The sequence below is a fragment of the Bombyx mandarina genome, chromosome 10 (genome assembly GCF_030267445.1).
Source record: "Bombyx mandarina strain Sakado chromosome 10, ASM3026744v2".
NCBI classification, from domain to species: domain Eukaryota; kingdom Metazoa; phylum Arthropoda; class Insecta; order Lepidoptera; family Bombycidae; genus Bombyx; species Bombyx mandarina.
Window position 1 is genome coordinate 5,325,718 of NC_143217.1, and position 19,886 is coordinate 5,345,603.

At 37.3% G+C, this 19,886-nt stretch overlaps 1 protein-coding gene across 1 annotated transcript in view; it reads right to left on the reverse strand.

The window, feature by feature from the left end:
• Window positions 1-716: 716 nt before the first annotated feature.
• The window catches only part of LOC114247923 (ras-related protein Rap-2b), a 49,237-nt gene continuing 30,067 nt past the window's right edge, over window positions 717-19,886 (reverse strand). Inside the window, 3 exon segments of the mRNA XM_028181012.2 lie at window positions 717-2,477; window positions 2,480-2,717; window positions 14,129-14,561. Of these exon segments, the coding sequence (XP_028036813.2) occupies window positions 2,398-2,477; window positions 2,480-2,717; window positions 14,129-14,561 (751 nt within the window). The 3' untranslated portion in view covers window positions 717-2,397.

Here is a 19,886-nt window from a genome sequence, read left to right on the forward strand (position 1 = left end):
TGTTTTATGAAAACACGCCGAATGGTGGTACATGCATACTTGTGTAGGCTATAATACGCAGTAGCAAGGGTTAAATAAGCTACGAATTTGCGTAACATACTTGATGTTATATCCTTTAAATGCAAGACAAATGCAAAGCTACAATCTTCCTAAAATTTCTGTACGTCAACAAAAAACTATGCATTTCGCATGTACATGAGAAAGCATTTGAAATATTGAATTTCGTTTTCTTAAATCTTTGTTTATTATCCGAATCAAATTTAGACTGACATTTCTTTTTCATCGAGCATCAATCATATCGCAACGGTATAATGAAGTTTTCACGGAAATGTAAACTATTTAACCATAGCACTGTCAACAACAAAAGCTACCGTTAACCTTTTTGTCTACGAAGGCATGCATAAGGTTCATTTAATCGTCAGTCATGCTGCTCCTGGCGTCGTATTCCTCAATGCTGAGGGTCGTGATCACCCTTCTGTATCACTCTCTCTCGTACGATTTTTCTCCATCTCTTTCTGTCTCTGGCTGTGTGGAGGGCGTTGTGAAATATGGAATCAAGAGCGGTGCTATACATCTTATATGTTTATGAGTGACTATAGCTCTTATATATATTAGGATGTGCGTAGTTTTAAGCAACACGCTGTTACTCGTGACGTGAAACGCCTAGTCGTACAGGGAAAGGTAGTCGGTAAAAACCGCTCGATAAAAAACGTAGCGTTGGTAAACAATTTAATTATTTCTTCAGAAAAAGTCTTACATGTTTTTTACATCGGAAAATAGTTTTCATTTTTATTAGTGCGACACGATTTAATTTTCTATTATCATCGAAAATACAGGATGGTATTAAAGTTGTTGCAGGACAAGAATAAATTCAGGTAATTAAGTCAGAAGAAGTAATTAATAAACTTGTGAATGCGGACGTATAACTGTGAAAACATATAGAAAACATTATATGTTTATAAAATGTAATGTAACAGGTATGCATATATAATTGTTATATAATTATTATTTTGCATATACAATATGTAGGTACACATAAGTTACATCCAAACATAAATTAATTACATACAGTATTTTACATATGTATTTTTCGATAAATTTTATGAATAATACGAAGATGTTTAATTCTTTTAAAATGTCATTACATTGATTATTATTTACAGAATTGAATACATAATTATACTTCTATTTAATAAATAAATCATTTAAGAACGAATACCATATTAAAAAAATATTTACATTCCCCTGAATCTGTAATTGAATAGAACGCTGAATCAAAATGCCTTTACCAAATCAAATGTGCGCGATAAATTCTAACTAATTCAATGAAAAACTAATGTTTCATTTTATAAAAATTATTTAATTTGGCTACACAAAATTCACTTAACGTACTCTAGGAGTCAGTGATTAAGTAATTAACTTCTCAAGAATTCTAAATTACCTACATTTTGATTGGTGTTAAATATTGACGTAATACAATTACATATAATTAGTTGGAGAGGCGTTTGAGGTTGAATATTCAATCGACAATGCGTTCAAAGCTTGAAAACTGTTATGTTGTAATAATAACTTTATTATTTATAGTCAATAAAATCTAATATATGTGTTCCAATTTTATTGTATTATGAATAAATTCACTAATTATATTGCCACGAGACACCAGTAAAACTTCAATTAGTTCATAACATATTACATACATTTTATATTTAATTGAATCTATAAAAGATTAGATTACCGTAATAGAACTACCTTACAACAATCCAGTCACTGTTTCCATTCTAGATTATCACTTTCTTCTAATTCATCACTCGTTTACTAACACTTAAAAGATTAAACATTGGCGTTAATACTCCATCTACTCTATATGACACATATATTAAAATGTAGCTACGTTTAGGAATGTGTAATTCATAGTTAAACTTAGGTATATCACATAAGAAACGTTTTAATACTAGACATCAACTCGAATTAGAGGAACGATGATATGAGGCGGCTGTAAACTGAGAATAGTATCACGTATCCATTAAGATTATAGGATCACGAGTGTATTTGTATTACGAGAGCTTAATAATTAAATTTGACAGTATTTAGATGAAAATTTAGAAGATAGTGACAACATACACGTAAATCGAATATAAAAGTCTTATAAAAACGTTATACATAGATTAATGCGTACGTTCGGCTGATTCTGCGCGGTGTTCTGCATCAGGAAAAATGTAATCTACTAGAAGATATGCACAGAGAACACTGACGTCTAATCTTATAGTTGCCGACACCGCACTTTTCTGAACGACGCTCGATGTTAAAATAACTTAGCAGATTTAGGTCGAGCGTACTGATACAGTGAAGGAATTCGCGTACTGCCTCTTGTCCTAAATCTGCACGATATAAAAGAATTTAAGATATAATGCACGAATTGCGTTTGCTGTGTCGCTCTCGTATCTGTTGGAGGTGCGCGAGCTGAGCCGCGGAGGGACGTGGGGCTGATGGCTCGGCGTCGATGGGGTCGGGCTGGAACCCGGCGCGCCCTGTGGTCCCGTCGGCAGCGACTGTCGCCGGCGTCGCCTCAAGGCGGGCGACAAATTGTACTTAACCTTCGCCTGTACCAATAGCTCCTTGAAGATCTGCGATACGTTAATATTGTCTTTGGCGGACGCTTCCACGAAACCGTTTTCCCAATCGACTGTGACTACTGATTCTGTTGTGTGGAACTCCACCTGTGGACAGGGTGAGAATTTCAAATTGAATGCGCATATTACGAGCTCATCTCAAAATTCAATATGTAGAAGGGAATACCAATTCACTGTCCACCAAGTATTTCTTTATTTTTATTGCTTAGATGGGTGGATGAGCTCACAGCCCACCTGGTGTTAAGTGCCGGACAGGAGCCCATCGACATCTACAACGTAAATGCGCCACCCATCTTGAGATATAAGTTCTAAGGTCTCAGTATAGTTACAACGGCTGCCCCATCCTTCAAACCGAAACGCATTACTGCTTCACGACAGAAATAGGCGGGGTGGTGGTACCTACCCGTGCGGACTCACAAGAGGTCCTACCACCAGTAATTACGCAAATTATAATTTTTCGGGTTTCATTTTTATTACACGATGTTATTCCTTCACCGTGGAAGTCAATGTTGTTTATTTTTTAATAATAAAAATAATTATATTTTTGTTGTTTAATAATAATCATATAATAATATGTAATAAAACGGGTATTATTATTTAAACATTACGTTCGCTGCCAATTTAGTCATGTAAGCAAGCGTCCGTTACTTTATAAGACCAAGACTTTTAAAATATAGCACATTATCTTAAAGCCAGCCATTACTCAGTCAAGCTCCATTATCGAGGCCAAGAATCCTGGTCATTTATCTTCAGTCTGTCCGTAACCGAAAAACGCAACAGCTTACACAGCTTTACGGGTGGCATACGTAATGAATTTTCAGTAAATCCAAAGTTTTTTATTTATCTTTTGTTGCTAAGATGGGTCGACGAGCTCACGGCTCACCTGGTGTTAAGTGGTCACCGAAACCACGTCAATACGGTCGCCCATCTTTAGCTATGAGTGCTAAGTCGTCGTTTTTACTGTACAACGGCTGCCCCACCCTTCAAACCGACACGCAATGCTGCTTCGCGGCAAAAATAGGCAATGTGGGGGTACCTACCCGGGCAGGCTCACACGACGCACTACCACCAGTAAGTTACGCGTGTATTGAAACCTCTGAAATTATGGTAGGTGCTGAAGCTGCTAATCCCTGATACGATACCGAATACACACATATTATCGTAAGATATATTATATGCCTATATTTAACCAGTGGTTTTAATGTGGTACGCAATGGAATTCGATAATAATAGCACGCTGGAAATTCGCCTAGAATCCTCCTGCTACTCTAACGGTCCACATTAATGACATGTGAAGTCGTCGTGGCCTAAAGGATAAGACGTCCGGTGCATTCGTATCTAGCGATGCAACGGTGTTCGAATGCCGCAGGCGGATACCAATTTTTCTAATTAAATACGTACTTAACAAATGTTCACGATCGACTTCCACAGTGAAGGAATAACATCGTGTAATAAAAATGAAACCCGCAAAATTATAATTTGCGAAAATAATGGTGGTTGGACTCTTGTGCAATAAAAAAAAAATAAAAAAATATGAACCTTCTAAGTAGACATGTCATTATGTATTTGTTTAGCTTAGTAAGTTATTATTATTTATAGTGTTGTGGTATTTAGTACGAGGGCACTGAAAATTTCGGGAATTAACGAAGTGACACAACATTACTATTTAAAAATGTATTTATTGCTTTTCGAAGTATTCTCCGCGAAATTTGACACATTTTTCCATACGATGGAACCAATTATTGAAGCAACCATTCCATTCGGAAGTTGGGGTCTCCAAAATGGCCGTTTTGTAGGCGTCCACAGCTTCTTCAGATGATGAAAATCTCTGTCTACGCAATTTATTCTTTATTTTAGGGAAAGTATAGAAATCATTACGGCTTAGGTCGGGGCTGTACGGCGGATGGTCTAATAATTCTATGTTTTCTTGCTCTAAAAACTCTTTTGTTGTGGGCGCGGTGTGAGAACTCGCATTGTCGTGATGGAGGATGATGCGGCGGTTGCAGTTCTCTTTACGGAGTTCACAAACGACTTGTGGCAAACAAATGCTAGCATACCATTCTGCATTAACCGTTCTTTGTCCCTCAAGAGGAATAGTCGTAACATGGGCGGTTTTGGAGACAAACGTGGCCACCATTTTTTTTGCAACACTCCGTGAACGAACAATTTTTGTTGGCTTTAACTCATTTTCGAACACCCAAACTCGTGACTGGTTTTTTGTTTCGGGTTCGTACGCGTATATCCAGGATTCGTCACCTGATACAATGTTGTATACATCATTTGAGGATCCTGCGTGGAATCTTTCGAGAGTTCTGACGCACCAAGTAACGCGAGCCGCTTTTTGCTCTTCACAGAGCGAATGCGGTATCCATCGGGAAAACAAATTATTTACACCTAATTGTTCATGCAAGATTATCTGTATTTGACTCATGCCAATGTCTAAAGTTTCCTGAATTTCGCGGTATGTCACATGTCGATCTTCCTCAATCAGCTTACGCACAGCATCAACGTTTTCTTGGGTGACTGCAGTTTTTGGACGACCTTGACGGGGATCATCACTGGGCTTGACACGTCCACGTTGAAACTCAGCAAATCAGCGATAAATTGTGGTTTTGGATGGGGCTTCATCACCAATGGCAGAAATCATCCGGTCAACACACTGTTTTTGTGTTAAACCACTTCGAAAGTCATAATAAATCATCGCTCTTGAATTTTCTCGAGTCAATTCTATTTTCTCAACGACTAAACAAGTTTGACAAAACCTCGTGACAAGACCGAGAATCTTTTTTTAAATAAATAAATGGTATTCGATTTTTAAAACCCAGGAGTTTTCAATTAAAAAGATTTTAATATGACAGGAACAGTGGAAATATACCATTCCCGATACTTTTAGTGCAGCCTAGTATTTAGTATTAGTTTCTAAAGCATTTTCCTTCTACCTTTACAAAAATAATGGATTTTGCGTTCGGCAGACTATCAAGCTGTTCACAATGGGTTACATGGGTATATGGTCAGATAAGCACAAAAAAATCTTATTTTCCAATTATGGAGGGTAGAGGTAAGGAGAACCGTCTCTATGTGTGAGGACTTTTTGGTGGGAACGCGAGGAGTGAAGTTGTGTGATTTGTTTTATTTTGTCTATTTAGTGTTTCTTCAGGTTTAAATGTGTAATAACGGTGGTTTATTAATTGTTTAATATCTGTGAAAGTGCACAAATGCGGGAAAATGAAACAAAGCCGCTGGACGCAACTTCTCGGAATCCTCCAAAAATTCCACTGAAAAAATCTTAGTAAACGACCACCATTTTACTAAGATTATATTTCATTCCATATCATCTCATTTCATTTCATTTCATTTCATCCCAGTTGATTAACGTCTCAAATGAATCATTTTCATTTCATTTCACTCCATATTATCATTTTTCATAAAAATAAGAATATAAATTAAAATAAGACATGACTTAAAGGTCTTAGTTACCAGGTCATAAAATCACTTAAAAAAAAATCTATGTGTGAAAAAGTGTCCGTTCAAATCTGCTAAATAAGGGTGGCGCTACAGTATTAACCGGGTAAATTAAAAAAAAGACGCTGAAAGTTATTAGAATAAGATAGAGAAATAAAAAAGGACGAAAGAACTGTAAGCACTACAAAATCACAAAAAGTAGATTATTTAAAGCTGATAAGAAAATGCAATCGATGTCTCCACGTTTTACCACAGCAATAATTTTAGGTTATATTGACGAAATTAGTTTGGACTACGTAAACATGCGAGGTCTTGTATATTACACTGTCACTAACTACTCTAGTAATTAAATATATTAAATTTCCTAACTCAACATACTTCAATCAGTTAACAGCTGCTCAATTCATATCATACCCTGTGCCTATGCTAGCGCCATTCTGGAGGATTATTGAACTGTTATTTAGTGTTGAAAGTGGGACACTTTTTCAAGCTTCTCCCACATGAGACGGTTCTCCTTACTCTATCCTCCATATCTCCAATGTAGATTGATTTTTTTTAAAATGCTGTTGTGGGTAGCCATCATACTAGGCAATATATTTTACAGACGCCTGATCTCGCTTACGAAATTTTCTAACAAACGTGTAGAGTGGGGAATATTCAACATGTTGTACTTTTGAAATTAGATCAAGCAATTTGTCAGAGTAATGCCAAAACCATAAACGACAATCTTGTCGTGCTAGCTAAAACTAAAGTAAATTTCGGGCAACCGCGCGTGAACTCAATAAAGAAGTACAGACACATACATTAAAATTATCTCGTACGTAAGCAATTAGCCAACCCGAATATGCCAATGCGTGTGGCAGTTTAACGAGCTTTCATAAGATTTATTACCTGAACTCGTTTTATGAGTTAATGCTTGGCATTTATTTATTTAACAGACTAGCGAATTTATAATAATAGGGGTTAGGGTATGAAATTGCCGTTCTATTGTTATATATAGTTACTTCGAATTGACATAGAAGCTTCACGGTTTGAGATTTTTGTGGATTTTCGAAATTTTGATTTCAAGAAAGAACCCTATAGAAGACCGCCCACACAACTGAATAACAATGATTTGAAAGAGATAGTGGAAGCCGATCCGAGCCAAACTACCCAGAAATTAGTGACATGGCTTTACGTTACCTTACTAACAATACTGACCCATTTGCGCCAAATCCATAAAAAAAAAATGAAAAATGGGTGCCTCATGATTTGACTGAACTGCAGAAAGAAATGCTTGTTGAAACTTGTGTTGCCTTGTTGAATTGATACAGAAATGGAGGAATATTGGATCGAATTGTGACATGTGATTAAAAGTGGATTCTTTACGATAACCGTAAGTGAAAAATGCAATGGCTGACCCCAGGTCAAACACCGCAACAGTATCTTAAAGCAAATCTTATCAATAAAAAGGAAATGGTAACTGTTTAGTGGTCTCAGCATGGTGTTATTCACTATAGCTTTTTCAGATCTTGTCAAGCATTAACCGCAGATGTCTACTGTGCTGAACTCTGAACAATGATAGCAAAACTTACTGTGAAACAGACCCGAGTCATGAATCGATCTTCACTATTATTGCTCCATGATAACGCGAGACCTCATACAACACGTGACACCGTTTTAACTCTACAGGAACTGTTATTAGAAACCATTCGTCACCCTCCGTATTCGCCAGACCTTGCTCCAATGGTCTACCATTTTTTTCATGATTTTGACAATTTTCTACGTGATAAAAAGTTTACTTCCCAGGAGGCAGTACAGAATGTTTTCAAATAGTTTTTACGGATCTAGATCACCAGAGTTCGATCACAAATTCATAAATGACCTTCCTATTAGATAGCAGCAATGTATAGATAATAATCGTAGCTATTTTGATTAAATAAATATGTTAAATAATAAAAAAAAACATTTTTCAGTACAAATCGGCAATTTTATACTTTAACCCTTAATATTATCAAAGGGATTGTAAGCCTACATTAATTAAATTCGTTTGTCCAGAGACTGAAGCTTGTTTTGTAGCGGTCAAGTTAATTGATGAAATATTCTGCTAATCCGAGGAATTGTGGTGAGATATTGGAAAGCAAAACAGTGTCTTGATTTATGCAGTAATTCGATATTTTATATATCATGACTTTGTGTGTAACAAAATCATATCGTAATTAGTAGGGTATTGTGATTAAGACGTGTAGCTATGAGATATCTTAGTATGTGTCAAAAAGGGCCTTCGTAGCGAAACATTCCAATAAATATGAGACGATAAAAACTTGTGTCTGAAGTGGAGAATTCTCTGGAGTGAATCTCCGAGTGGAGTGAATTGAACTTAGTTCAGTTCAAACCGTTGAAGACACAAGTTTGCGCGTTCACTGCGAAGAAGGACTCATTTGTCATGTTGCTGCAATTCCAAGGAAGCAACCTTCCAAGAGTATTGGGATATTTGGGGTCGATATTTCGAGCGATGTCCAATTTCGGAGTCATTTGGAGGGCAAAGCCAAGTTGGCGTCAAAAATGCTGGGAGTTCTCAATAGAGCGAAGTGATACTTCACGCCTGGATAAAGACTTTTGCTCTATAAAGCACAGCCCTATAAAGCACAGGCAATAAAAAAATGTGTGTGTGTGCAAGTCACATACGGTAGAAGTGAAACTTATAAAATTTAAAAATAACCGTAAGGGTCAACCACTCCGCACTGCATAAGTGCAATGGAGCAGCCGCACCCCGGGGGAACCAACTGCATGGTCACAGTACCCCTACATCAGGTAAGTATGATTTAGCAAGAGAAATATGAGAACGTCTATCAACTGTGTAACATCTCGTCATGGCGATTCAGGAATTGTTGAATTTACGTGCAGGGACATCTGTTAATAACAAACTAAATAGAAATAAAATAAACGTGGCGCGTAATGGAAGAAATTAAGATGGCGCGTAACCGAAAAACGTTACATACGTTTTTTTCTCCCTACGTCGATAAAGAACTTTCACTTCAAAAATATAAAAAAAATATAACAATGGAATGGAAGAAAAGTAGCTTGTTTCGTTTTCCTGCTATTAAAAAAAGAAAGAAAGAGGGTGTGAAACTGGAGCTATTTAAAACAAACATAATTGTTTTTCTTCTCAGTGAAAGTTGGATTTTTTCAAGCTTGTTTACGGGCAGCGGTGCAGAAGGTGCACTGAGGCGGATATTGGAAAGTCAGCGGAGACTCCCGGCTATTATGCGCTGGGTTCCGGCGCGGCCTATCGTTCGGAAAACTCAAGCAATGTTAGCTACAGTTCCATAAATAGCGCCTCATTTAGAACCTGCTGTTTATTCGATGTTTATTGTTTTTTTACCGTTTTTTTTGTCGTTAGTTAGCTTAATCACGAAGGGTAAGTTATTTTAAAATTCAAGAAACCATCTATTCTATACTAATATTATAAAGAGGAAAGATTTGTTTGTTTGTTTGTTTCGAATAGGCTCCAAAACTACTGGACCGATTTGAAAAATTATTTTTCTATTAGAAGCCGACATTGTCCCTGATGAACATAGGCTACTTTTTTTTATTTATTTTTTATTTTTTGGTTTCATGTGTGTTTTAATGTTTCCGAAGCGAAGCGAGGGCGGGTCGCTAGTCTTACATAAAGATAGTGCGTTTTTATCAGGAAATCCGGTAAAGCGATTGTGGCTACCTTGAGCCAATATTATTCCAAAAGAGAGTTAAAGCCATATTCATAATGAGTTAAAAGGTTGTAAATACCAGGTCATAAAATCGCAAAAAAAAACATAATGAGCTATCACAACCTTTTTTATTATTGCCCTTGTAGGGAAACGAGCATACGGCCCACCTGATGGTGAGTGGTTACCGTCGCCCACGGACTTCAGCAATGCCAGGGGCAGAGCCAAGCTGCTGCCTACCTTATAATATAGCTCTATAAATAGGACCGTTTGGAGCCTCTGGGTCTGCGGAGGGACTTCAGTTCCCTCTGTATTTTGTACCGTATGTTCCATGGGGAGTGCTCTGAGGAATTGTTCGAGATGATACCGACATCTCGTTTTTACTATCGCACCGCCCGCCACCGAAGTAGGGCTCATCCATACTACCTGGAGCCACTGCGGTCATCCACAGTGCGTTTCCAGAGATCTTTTTTGCCACGTACCATCCGGCTATGGAATGAGCTCCCCTCCACGGTGTTTCCCGAGCGCTATGACATGTCCTTCTTCAAACGAGGCTTGTGGAGAGTATTAAGCGGTAGGCAGCGGCTTGGCTCTGCCCCTGGCATTGCTGAAGTCCATGGGCGACGGTAACCATTCACCATCAGGTGGGCCGTATGCTCGTCTGCCTACAAGGGCAATTAAAAAAAAAACTCTCATAAAAGGCTATCAAAAAGTCTTATTCGCTTAATCTTCATTTTTATTTTGCGTTAAATTTGTTTCAGCCTTCTTACAAAGCACTCGGTTAATGTTTCCCAAACGCATGTAATTTACCATTTAGGTCACTAAAGTACGAGCTAACTACGTTGATTTTGTAAGACGAAAATTCAATTTGACGAAATTTCCAAGAAAGTTTCAAATTGAACGCGAAAAAATAAAGTTCACTTGGTTTTTTCTTCCTGTAAAGCAAAATTTTTCGTTGCTAAGTCTCTCATGGGCTTTAAGCTGTAGACTGGGCTGTGGATAATAAATTATCGTGGATTAACTCAAGGCTTATAACTAGAAGGTTTACTTTTCTTTGCTTTCTTGTGGTTTACGGTTTTCATAATTTATTATTTCAATTTTGACAATATTATTTGAAATTTTAAAAGCCGTATTCTTATATTATATATTACATTATATCTTTATTTTTTTTCCTACCTATGCTGATGGTCTAGTGAGACCATATCAGCGTCGCCGGGTTAGTGGGTGAGCTCACGGAGCTCAAACCTGACGATGTTGCTAGCACGAACCCTAAGGTAGCAAGAGCCGTGCTTCGCAGAATCTACCACCGGATCGGAAACGCGACTCCCTGAGAAGAAAAATTATAATTTGCGTAATCACTGGTGGTAGGACCTCTTGGGAGTCCGCACGGGTAGGTACCACCACCTCGCCTATTTCCGCTGTGAAGCAGTAATGCGTTTCGGTTCGAAGGGAGGGGTAGCCGTTGTAACTATACTGAGACCTTAGAACTTATATCTCGAGGTGGGTGGCGCATTTACGTTGTAGATGTCCATGGGTTCCAGTAATAACTTAACACCAGGTGGGCTGTGAGCTCGTCCATCCACCTAAGCAATAAATAAAAAAAAACTGACGAAAAACTCAGTGGGCTGTGTCTGTGGGTTAATTTACTCGCCGAGCCCTTCGTCGCAAGCGGCGGGTTCGAGGAGAACGATGACCGGTGGTTGGGGTACATTATATCATTTCATTTCGTTACTATCAGGTTGTTGTTCTTATAATTCTATCAGGCACCGACCCTGAGGCTCTTGAACTATTATTACAACTTCTTAATCGTTTATAACTAGGATTATATTTGTTTGCAAGGTAAAAACAAGAGAAAATTGGATACTTATATACCATAAAGTAAAATGGATAATGTTGGTAAAACACGCTGAGGATCTGGTTGTGAGAATGGCAGATGTTCCATCGAGGATCACCGGTTTATAGTTATAGCTTCCATCGAGCGTCTATCTCGGTAGGTCAACATTCCAAATAGCCTACCTTTCTTGTATGCAAGTCTATGTTGGAATTGTTGCTAGCGTCATTTACGCTTTGACGGATCTCTTTTGTTACATAATAGCTACTGCTACAGTTATTTTACAGATTCAACTATTATTAAAAATAATTATTTCGTAACAATAGTTTAACATAAAATAACAACGCATGTTTGAAGACGGGTACAAGGTGGCGTAGAAAGCACGACTTGCTGTCTCTTTCTCACGCCTGCACTTTAACGACAATGATATTACGTAGGTACTGGATTTTGACTTTAATGATAATGAAATCACGTAGGTACTGACTGGATTTTGATTACGGTTTTTTTTATTGTTTATTTACTTTCGGTTTTGAGTACCAGAATATTGTGGTTCAATTAAGATACAAAAACGTGTCGACATCCTGTTATTGCTTTGTTTACTTTCTAAACTTTCACATCACCATCAAATCCTGAGCTGTTTGTTTACCTTAGGCTTTTATCGTTGGTATCTACGATGATATCGTGTATGTCTGACACAATATAAAAATCTCTGACACAATATAAAAATGTTACTAAAGACATATTTTATTACGTAGTGTCTTGAGAAAAATATACGTTGAAATGAAATGTTCTAGAAACTTCTACGTATATCTACTATCGTGCTATATTTTCTTGTTACTGTTATACTGACAGTTCGGAAATTCGATTTCGCTCACACTTCAGCTTCAGCATTCAATTGAAAATGAGATGCATTCTATCAAAAATAAATATATTTTACGTTTGTAACATTATCGTATTACTTTAGATATATTGGTTAAACGAACATTTCGATGCACATATAAAATGTGTAAAAATTGTTTAGGTCCGTGTAAAAAAGCATATAAAAATCTATAAGCTACTTATATGTAGTGGTTCTTTTGAAATTGACACTTCAATATCCAACGAATGTTGCGTTAATGTGTTGTCACTAGTCACTGGCGGTAGGACTTCTTGTGAGTCCGCACGGGTAGGTACCACCACCCCACCTATTTCTGCAGTGAAGCAGTAATGCATTTCGGTTTGAAGGGTGGGGCAGCCGTCGTAACTATACTGAGACCTTAGAACTTATATCTTAAGGTGGGTGGTGCATTTACGTTGTAGATGTCTATGCGCTCCAGTAGCCACTTAACACCAGGTGGGCTGTGAGCTCGTCTACCCATCTAAGCAATAAAAATAAAAAGTACATCTAGTTTTTCTAGTTCTTGAATGTTTGTAAATGAGATACCATTATCGCCTTACCTAATATGCCTATTAAGCTATCGTTCAAAGTAAATTTTCGATAGTCGCAAATGTTTGAATAACAAACTGTATCATAATCCTAAAGTTTTTTCAAAGTAAACAAAATAAGAGTATTTGGGACATCACTAATTCTACGTGTTTAGTGAGCCGTGACTTGTGTGTGATTATTTAGTAATCCGTCGTTAGTTGGTATTCGCAGCTGTGAAGTCGCCCCCGGGAGTATGTCTTGTGATGCGTGACACTCGCTCAACTCCCGCCTCAGTCACCGCTTTGTTGTTCCACCTAACTATGTAATGTGTACACGTCCTGTGCGCGTTCGATCGTGAGAAGAAACCAATAACGAGTCTTACGACTTTGATCTGGAGCACTTAAGCGATTGACGCTCTGAAGTTTGCTTATTTTTTTTAATACGCTTTTATTAGCTTCAGACGTATGTATGTATGTTTGTAACGGAATCTTTGAACATGATTTTGACCCCCTTCAAAACGTCAGATTAACTCGAAATTTCGTATACTTATTAAGGACCGATGAGAATTCAATATAAAAACATTGACAAAAGTGAAATTCAACTAAAAAATAGAAAATAAATTTTAATAAAATTAAATTAAAAATAGTGTAAGAAAAAATGATTTTATTGTAAAAAAGCGTGGGGTGCTTTTCAGGATATTATCAAAATAACCCTTCTATTCACATCTATCTGTTCATAACATATTTATAACTACTTATACCATGCAAAATTTATTTTCTGTTTTTTATATTTTATATTTATATTACTGGTGGTATGACCTCTTGTGATTCCGCGCGGGTAGGTACCACCGCCCTGCCTATTTCTGCCGTGAAGCAGTAATTAGTTTCGGTTTGAAGGGCGAGGCAGCCGTCGTAGCTATACTTGAGACCTTAGAACTTATATTTCAAGGTGGGTGGCGCATTTACGCTGTAGATGTCTATGGGCTCCAGTAACCACTTCAAACCAGGTGGGCTGTGAGCTCGTCCACACATCTAAGCAATAAAAAAAAAGGATTTTCTATAAAAGCGTATTTTGTTAGCTTTTTTAAACTCTTATTTATTTTTATTTCGCTCACCTGACGCGCGCCCGTCTCTGCCAGATCGACCTTGTTTCCGACGACGACGATAGGAACGGCCGTGCTCTGTTTAGTTTCGTGTATCTGATCTCTGAGAGCTCGGACTTCGGAGAAGCTGTTCGCATCCGTGATATCGTAAACCAATATGAATGCGTCGGCCGATTGCATCGACAGGGTACGCATTGCCGGGAATTCATACGATCCGGACGTGTCCAAAATGTCGAGAGTCAACCTCACACCGGATACATTGAAGTCTCCGTGATGCATTTCTTCGATGGTTCGCTTGTATTTCGTCGAGAAAGCGCCGTATAGGAATTGTGTGATTAGTGAAGATTTGCCGACTTTAGCCGCACCTAGTACCACGATTTTGTGCCTCACTGCGTTATTAGTGAGATTGGTGCTATTCGGTACTGTATCTTCTGTTCTTTCGGCCCTGTTAACAAGAAAAATTATATTATTTTTACGTTTAAAAAATACTTTTTTTAATGCTTTTTCTTTAATCATTCGTTTCGATTTGAAAGTTGGAATAGACGTTATATAATGCCATTGAAATTTCGACCGTACAACTTAAAGTGGAGGGTGGCATTCACGTTGTGAAGTCTTATAGGCTTCGTTAGCTAATTAACGTTCGTTGGACAGTCGGCTCGCATACTCTTACTGACTTATATTGTTTGTTTTCCAACCACCAACTCTTTAGTTGCCTACAAGTTTCACTCCTAATTGAAAAGCGTAGTAGACCTAAAGTTAATCATTTATTGTAAACAGAAAGTTGTAATGCGAACTGTATAAGATTCTGTATTTTTTTTGGTAATTTCTTTGGTTTGAAATTCATGAGTCATAGACGAACAAGGTCAGTGTACCTTATGAAAGAAACATGGGTGCAGGCCGTCTTCCTAATTGATAAACACTTTTAGCCAAATGATACTTAAAATACACAGTAATAACATCAGATAAATAAGTAAAAGTTATCACTTTTACTTAATACGGTTTTTATATTATTTTATAGGTATTCTATATCTTATATCTCAAGGTGGGTGGCGCATTTACGTTGTAGATATCTATGGGCTCCAGTAATTACTCAACACCAGGTGGGCTGAGAGCTCGTCTACCCATCTAAGCAACAAAAAAAGATATTTTTTTTTTAGCATATTTAGCAATTACAAAAGACTTATTATTGAATGGAAATGGTTAACACTTTTAATTACACAACGGTGGGAAGCGACTTGGTTGTGCCCCGGGCATAACCGACTGACTTCCTTGAGTGAGGGTAGCCAAATTTAAATTACTTTTGAGAGATAAAAAAAATACATGAAAATACAAATACCGGAAAACTTCGTAGTGCCTCAATCGATAAATAAAAGACCTAAACTTTTGTATAAAATAAACTTAAAACAAATAAAAGGAATCCGTTCGACAGGAGACACGTCAAAAACAACATTGTTATTTTTATTTAAGTTTGAGCATTTTCACCTTTTAATCCTTCTCTGGACTTCAACAAATAATTCACGACCAAAATTAGCCAAATCGGTCCAGCCGTTCTCGAGTTTTAGCGAGACTAACGAACAGCAATTCATTTATTTATATATAGATATATTACAGTTTGTAAAAGGTCATTTTGGTGTCAGTACGATCATTGCTTATCGCTTTTTGCGCCTGTCACGATGCTTATCATACAACAAATAATATCGTATCGATCAATACCGCTCCGGATTCATCGCGCCGTGTGGCATTTTTACCAGCTAATGCCGGTCTGCTGCGTAAAAACGTTTTTAACTACACAGCGTAAATTATTGTGTATAATAGCGTTTCCTAATTTACTACTACTAACATACTATGTAAGTAAGTAGCGTTTATCGTTGTGTATTTCTAAGTAACACGTCCAACAAAGTCGTGCCCGGTATTGCGAATTCGCACGGGTAGGTGCCATTTCAGAATTTGGGAGATTTAAATTTATTTCTAAATGTTATCATTGTGATGTGTATGGGCACTAAAAACTAAATACCATCCGATGGACTCTGAGCTTATATTTTCATTTATGCAATAAAAAGAATCTGGAAGGCCAACACAGATAATGCTTTAACAAATCTCTAGCAATTCGATCCACGTGTCTATTAATTGATGAAAACCATAATATAATTAATAGGGCTTAACCACTTTTTTTAAATGACTTTCCTTTATCTCTTTGCTGTATCTTTTACAGAGTTTCTATAAATGAAACGGTAACATTGACTGTTTTTGAATATTAATAGTGTCTTGATGTACGGTAAAGTTAACATTCTGTCTCTCTCTCTCTCTCTATCTCTCTTTCTCTTTCTCTCTAAATATCTGTGATTAATTTAAATAAAAAAACCGTTAGGAACCCGCTAAATAATATTGTGAATAATGTACATAGATGACAGCGAAAATTGAAAAGAATTCGTTAATAAAACCAGTTCATTTTGACTTTGCAACGTAAATAGATATATACTCCCCTGGGCTCCGCATAGTACAATGTTATTAACGACTGAATTGTTTCCATTGACACTGATTGCGCTTTTGTTCTAAGTCTGGTTACTACGACAGCTTTAGACGAGATGTCTGCAACCTTAACCTTACTTTATGAGCTTATTTGTAATATGCAATAATATAGGTAGTACGAGTATTAAATGTAATGTGTAATAATGTAATATATTTTTTATAGAACAAAAAGGTGAACCGTTTCTTTAACAACTCCATGAAGTTTGTAGCTGTAATCACAGGTACGAAATGTTAAGACAATTGTCTTGTTGTAGTGTTAGTATACTCTATAGATAAAATAAACTATGATAGAGCGCCTTATTAATATTTGCCGTCGGTTCAGTGTATTTAATGGTGGTGGTATGGCGTATTGGAAGCGCGCACATGTAGGTAACACAACCTTTCCTTTCTGTCGTGAAGCAAGTATTCGTTGTGATGTTTATAAACTCAAAATAATACTTCATATTATAGCCCACAAGGACGCTGTACCAATGTGCTATAATTGTTTAACATTGAAACCCTATAAAATTTACTAAGGCTGTATTTACAAACAATTTTACTACTCATATTTTCGTTTCCAATGAAGTGCAGATTGCGCCTCGCAATGTTTTCCGCTTGGATAAGCGCTGCTCATGCCATTATTATATAACTTTGAAACAAGCACACAACGAGCTCTCGTTTCGAGGACGCTCACAACGAATATATTTTAGAATGATCTTTTTGAGTTTTAGAATTTTCAAGAACATTGTTTATTTGTTGTTGTTCGATTCTAGCATTTGCTTTTCTTTCTATAATTCATTTAGGGCTTGATTTACAAAAATATGTTTTTTGAAGAAGAAAAAAAGCAATAAAATGTTTGGTTTATTGATAACTTTATTCTCGATAATAAAGAAATATACTTATGTGTAATAAAGTAAAATTGTCAGCAAAAGTAATCAAAAGCTAAAATAAAGACGAATTGTGAATGGGAATTGAGGAATGTCTTGAGATGAGTACTCTTCCAGCTAAGATATTTTTTGCCTCGTACCATTTAAGTTTTGAATGAACTCCACAATGGTTCCTGAGCGCGTATGTCTTCCGTGTAACCTCCGATCATCATTTTTTTTACCTACCTAAGCTGATAGCCTTGAGAGGCTATTTCAGCGGAACCTTAACTAGTAGGTGAGCTCACGGAGCTCAAGCCTGACGACGTTGCTAACACGAACCCTAGCAAGAGCCGTGCTTCGCAGAATCTACCACCGGATTGGAAACGCGACCCCCTGAGAAGATCCGGCGAGAAACTCAGTGGGCTGTGTCTGAGGGTTAATTTACTCGTCGAGCCCTTCGTCGCAAGCGACGGGTTCGACGAGACCGGTGACTGGTGCTTGAGGTACCTAAAAGCACCGTTAGTGGATCGAGAGGATCCGAAATGACGTGTTTGGGGCGACGTCGACTGCTTTCCATTATTTCCGCAGGATTGGGAATGTAGTTACCGGCGGCCACGATGAGAGGGTTCTCGTGTCGCCCGATCACCAGCAGCTGGTCACCGGTATCGGAATCGGATTAGAATATTTTATCATCGTCACATTCTTTAAATGGTTAGTCTGTAGTTGGTTGTAATCTAAAGTTACACATAAGGGACATCACATATTATGGAGCTCGCACGTTTTCTGTTAATATTGTACGGTAAATAAATAAATAAATGGACTGACCTGTTTCATATCATTAACATTTAAGAACTTGCTGGTATTAGGGCAGAGTAATTAGAAGCTCGTAGTGCAAAGTTCGACTGAATGACTCAGCATCAAATATCGACTGATTACCCAACTAAATGATCGTTTCCTTAAACGTTACAGCAACATCTCAAGGCAACACAGCGACTCTTTTGGGCGCCTTGTCATCCTAAGCAGAGTGGAAGGAGTCTGATGAGATGAACTAATGCGGTGGCCCAACCTAGTCAAGTCAGCTCGAGCTTGATCCTTACACTATGCATCCGATTGACCTTGATGACATACGTCGATAATAACGCTTTCATGCGCCTGACAGCATCAGCGGTGGCTCACTCCACAAGCTCAACGACTGAGAAAAAGAAGCAGTCAAAGTTCCATCTTATTCTGTACTTCTGCTTCAAGCATTTGTCCAGTTTGGAGCAGCTGTCATACAAAATAATTAAGACTTCGAGATCAAGTATCGGGCAGCAAGAGCTTGACGTTATTAACGTTGTAACCCGAAATAATAAAAACAAAACTATTATTGTAATGCCAAGTTAGAGCGCTTGTAGAGGAGGTCGGTAGCCATTTTGATATTCGATTACGAACTTTTCCGATTCGGATGACAAAATAAAATTATAACAATGGTCGGCTTTCTAAATCCTTTTAATTTCTCATGCAATATCCCTCATAAACTCGGTGATCATAATTGTAAGTTTACTGTCACAAAATATTCGAATAATAATGTGAAATGAAATAATGACGAAGGTGATTTATGGATTGTATTTATTAGTCGAGCCAAATCTTATGAGTTCGGGTTCGATAAAACCAGATCAGACCAACTTGAGGGGATCAAAGGATCAAATTAAAATATTTACATCCTGATTAAATTTGATCCATAAAGTGTCAAATTGACGAAGCAATTAACAAAAATAAAACTTTGGGCAACAGCTCTGAAGTAGCTATGACAAATATTAAAATAAAATTCTGAAACAAATTTCATTTCTGTCCTCCTTTAGGAGAAAGGAATTCTATGAAATTCTTATTATGCTCCTAATGAAATGTGTAAATGTAGTTACGTAGTAAATAATAAATTTGCTGTTTATTAGGCATCTTGACTATTTTTTTTTCTTTTTCTTAAATGGATGGACAAGCTCACACCCCACCTGATATTAATTGGGTACTGGAGCCCATAGACATCTACAACGTAAATACGCCACCCCGCCACCCACCTCGAGATATAAGTTCTAAGGTCTCAGTATAGTTACAATGGCTACCCCACCCTTCGAACCAGGAACCACCCAGGAAGATTGTTTGAAGATCGATTTTTTTGGGTTGATTCAAAATCAATTGGCGCTATCGGAAGTAGTGCCTTCTAGATTGCTAAGACTACAGCATACTTTAGGCGTCTGAATGCAAGGTTAAAACAGTGAGACGTGGATACTTTCACAATATAAATATCTCTCTAACGATGAAAATATTAATTAAAATTTCACAATTAGAGTTATAAAACACAAAACCATTTTGTATATCAATCAATCTTGTTGATTAAAATTTAATATTGCTTTGGTAAA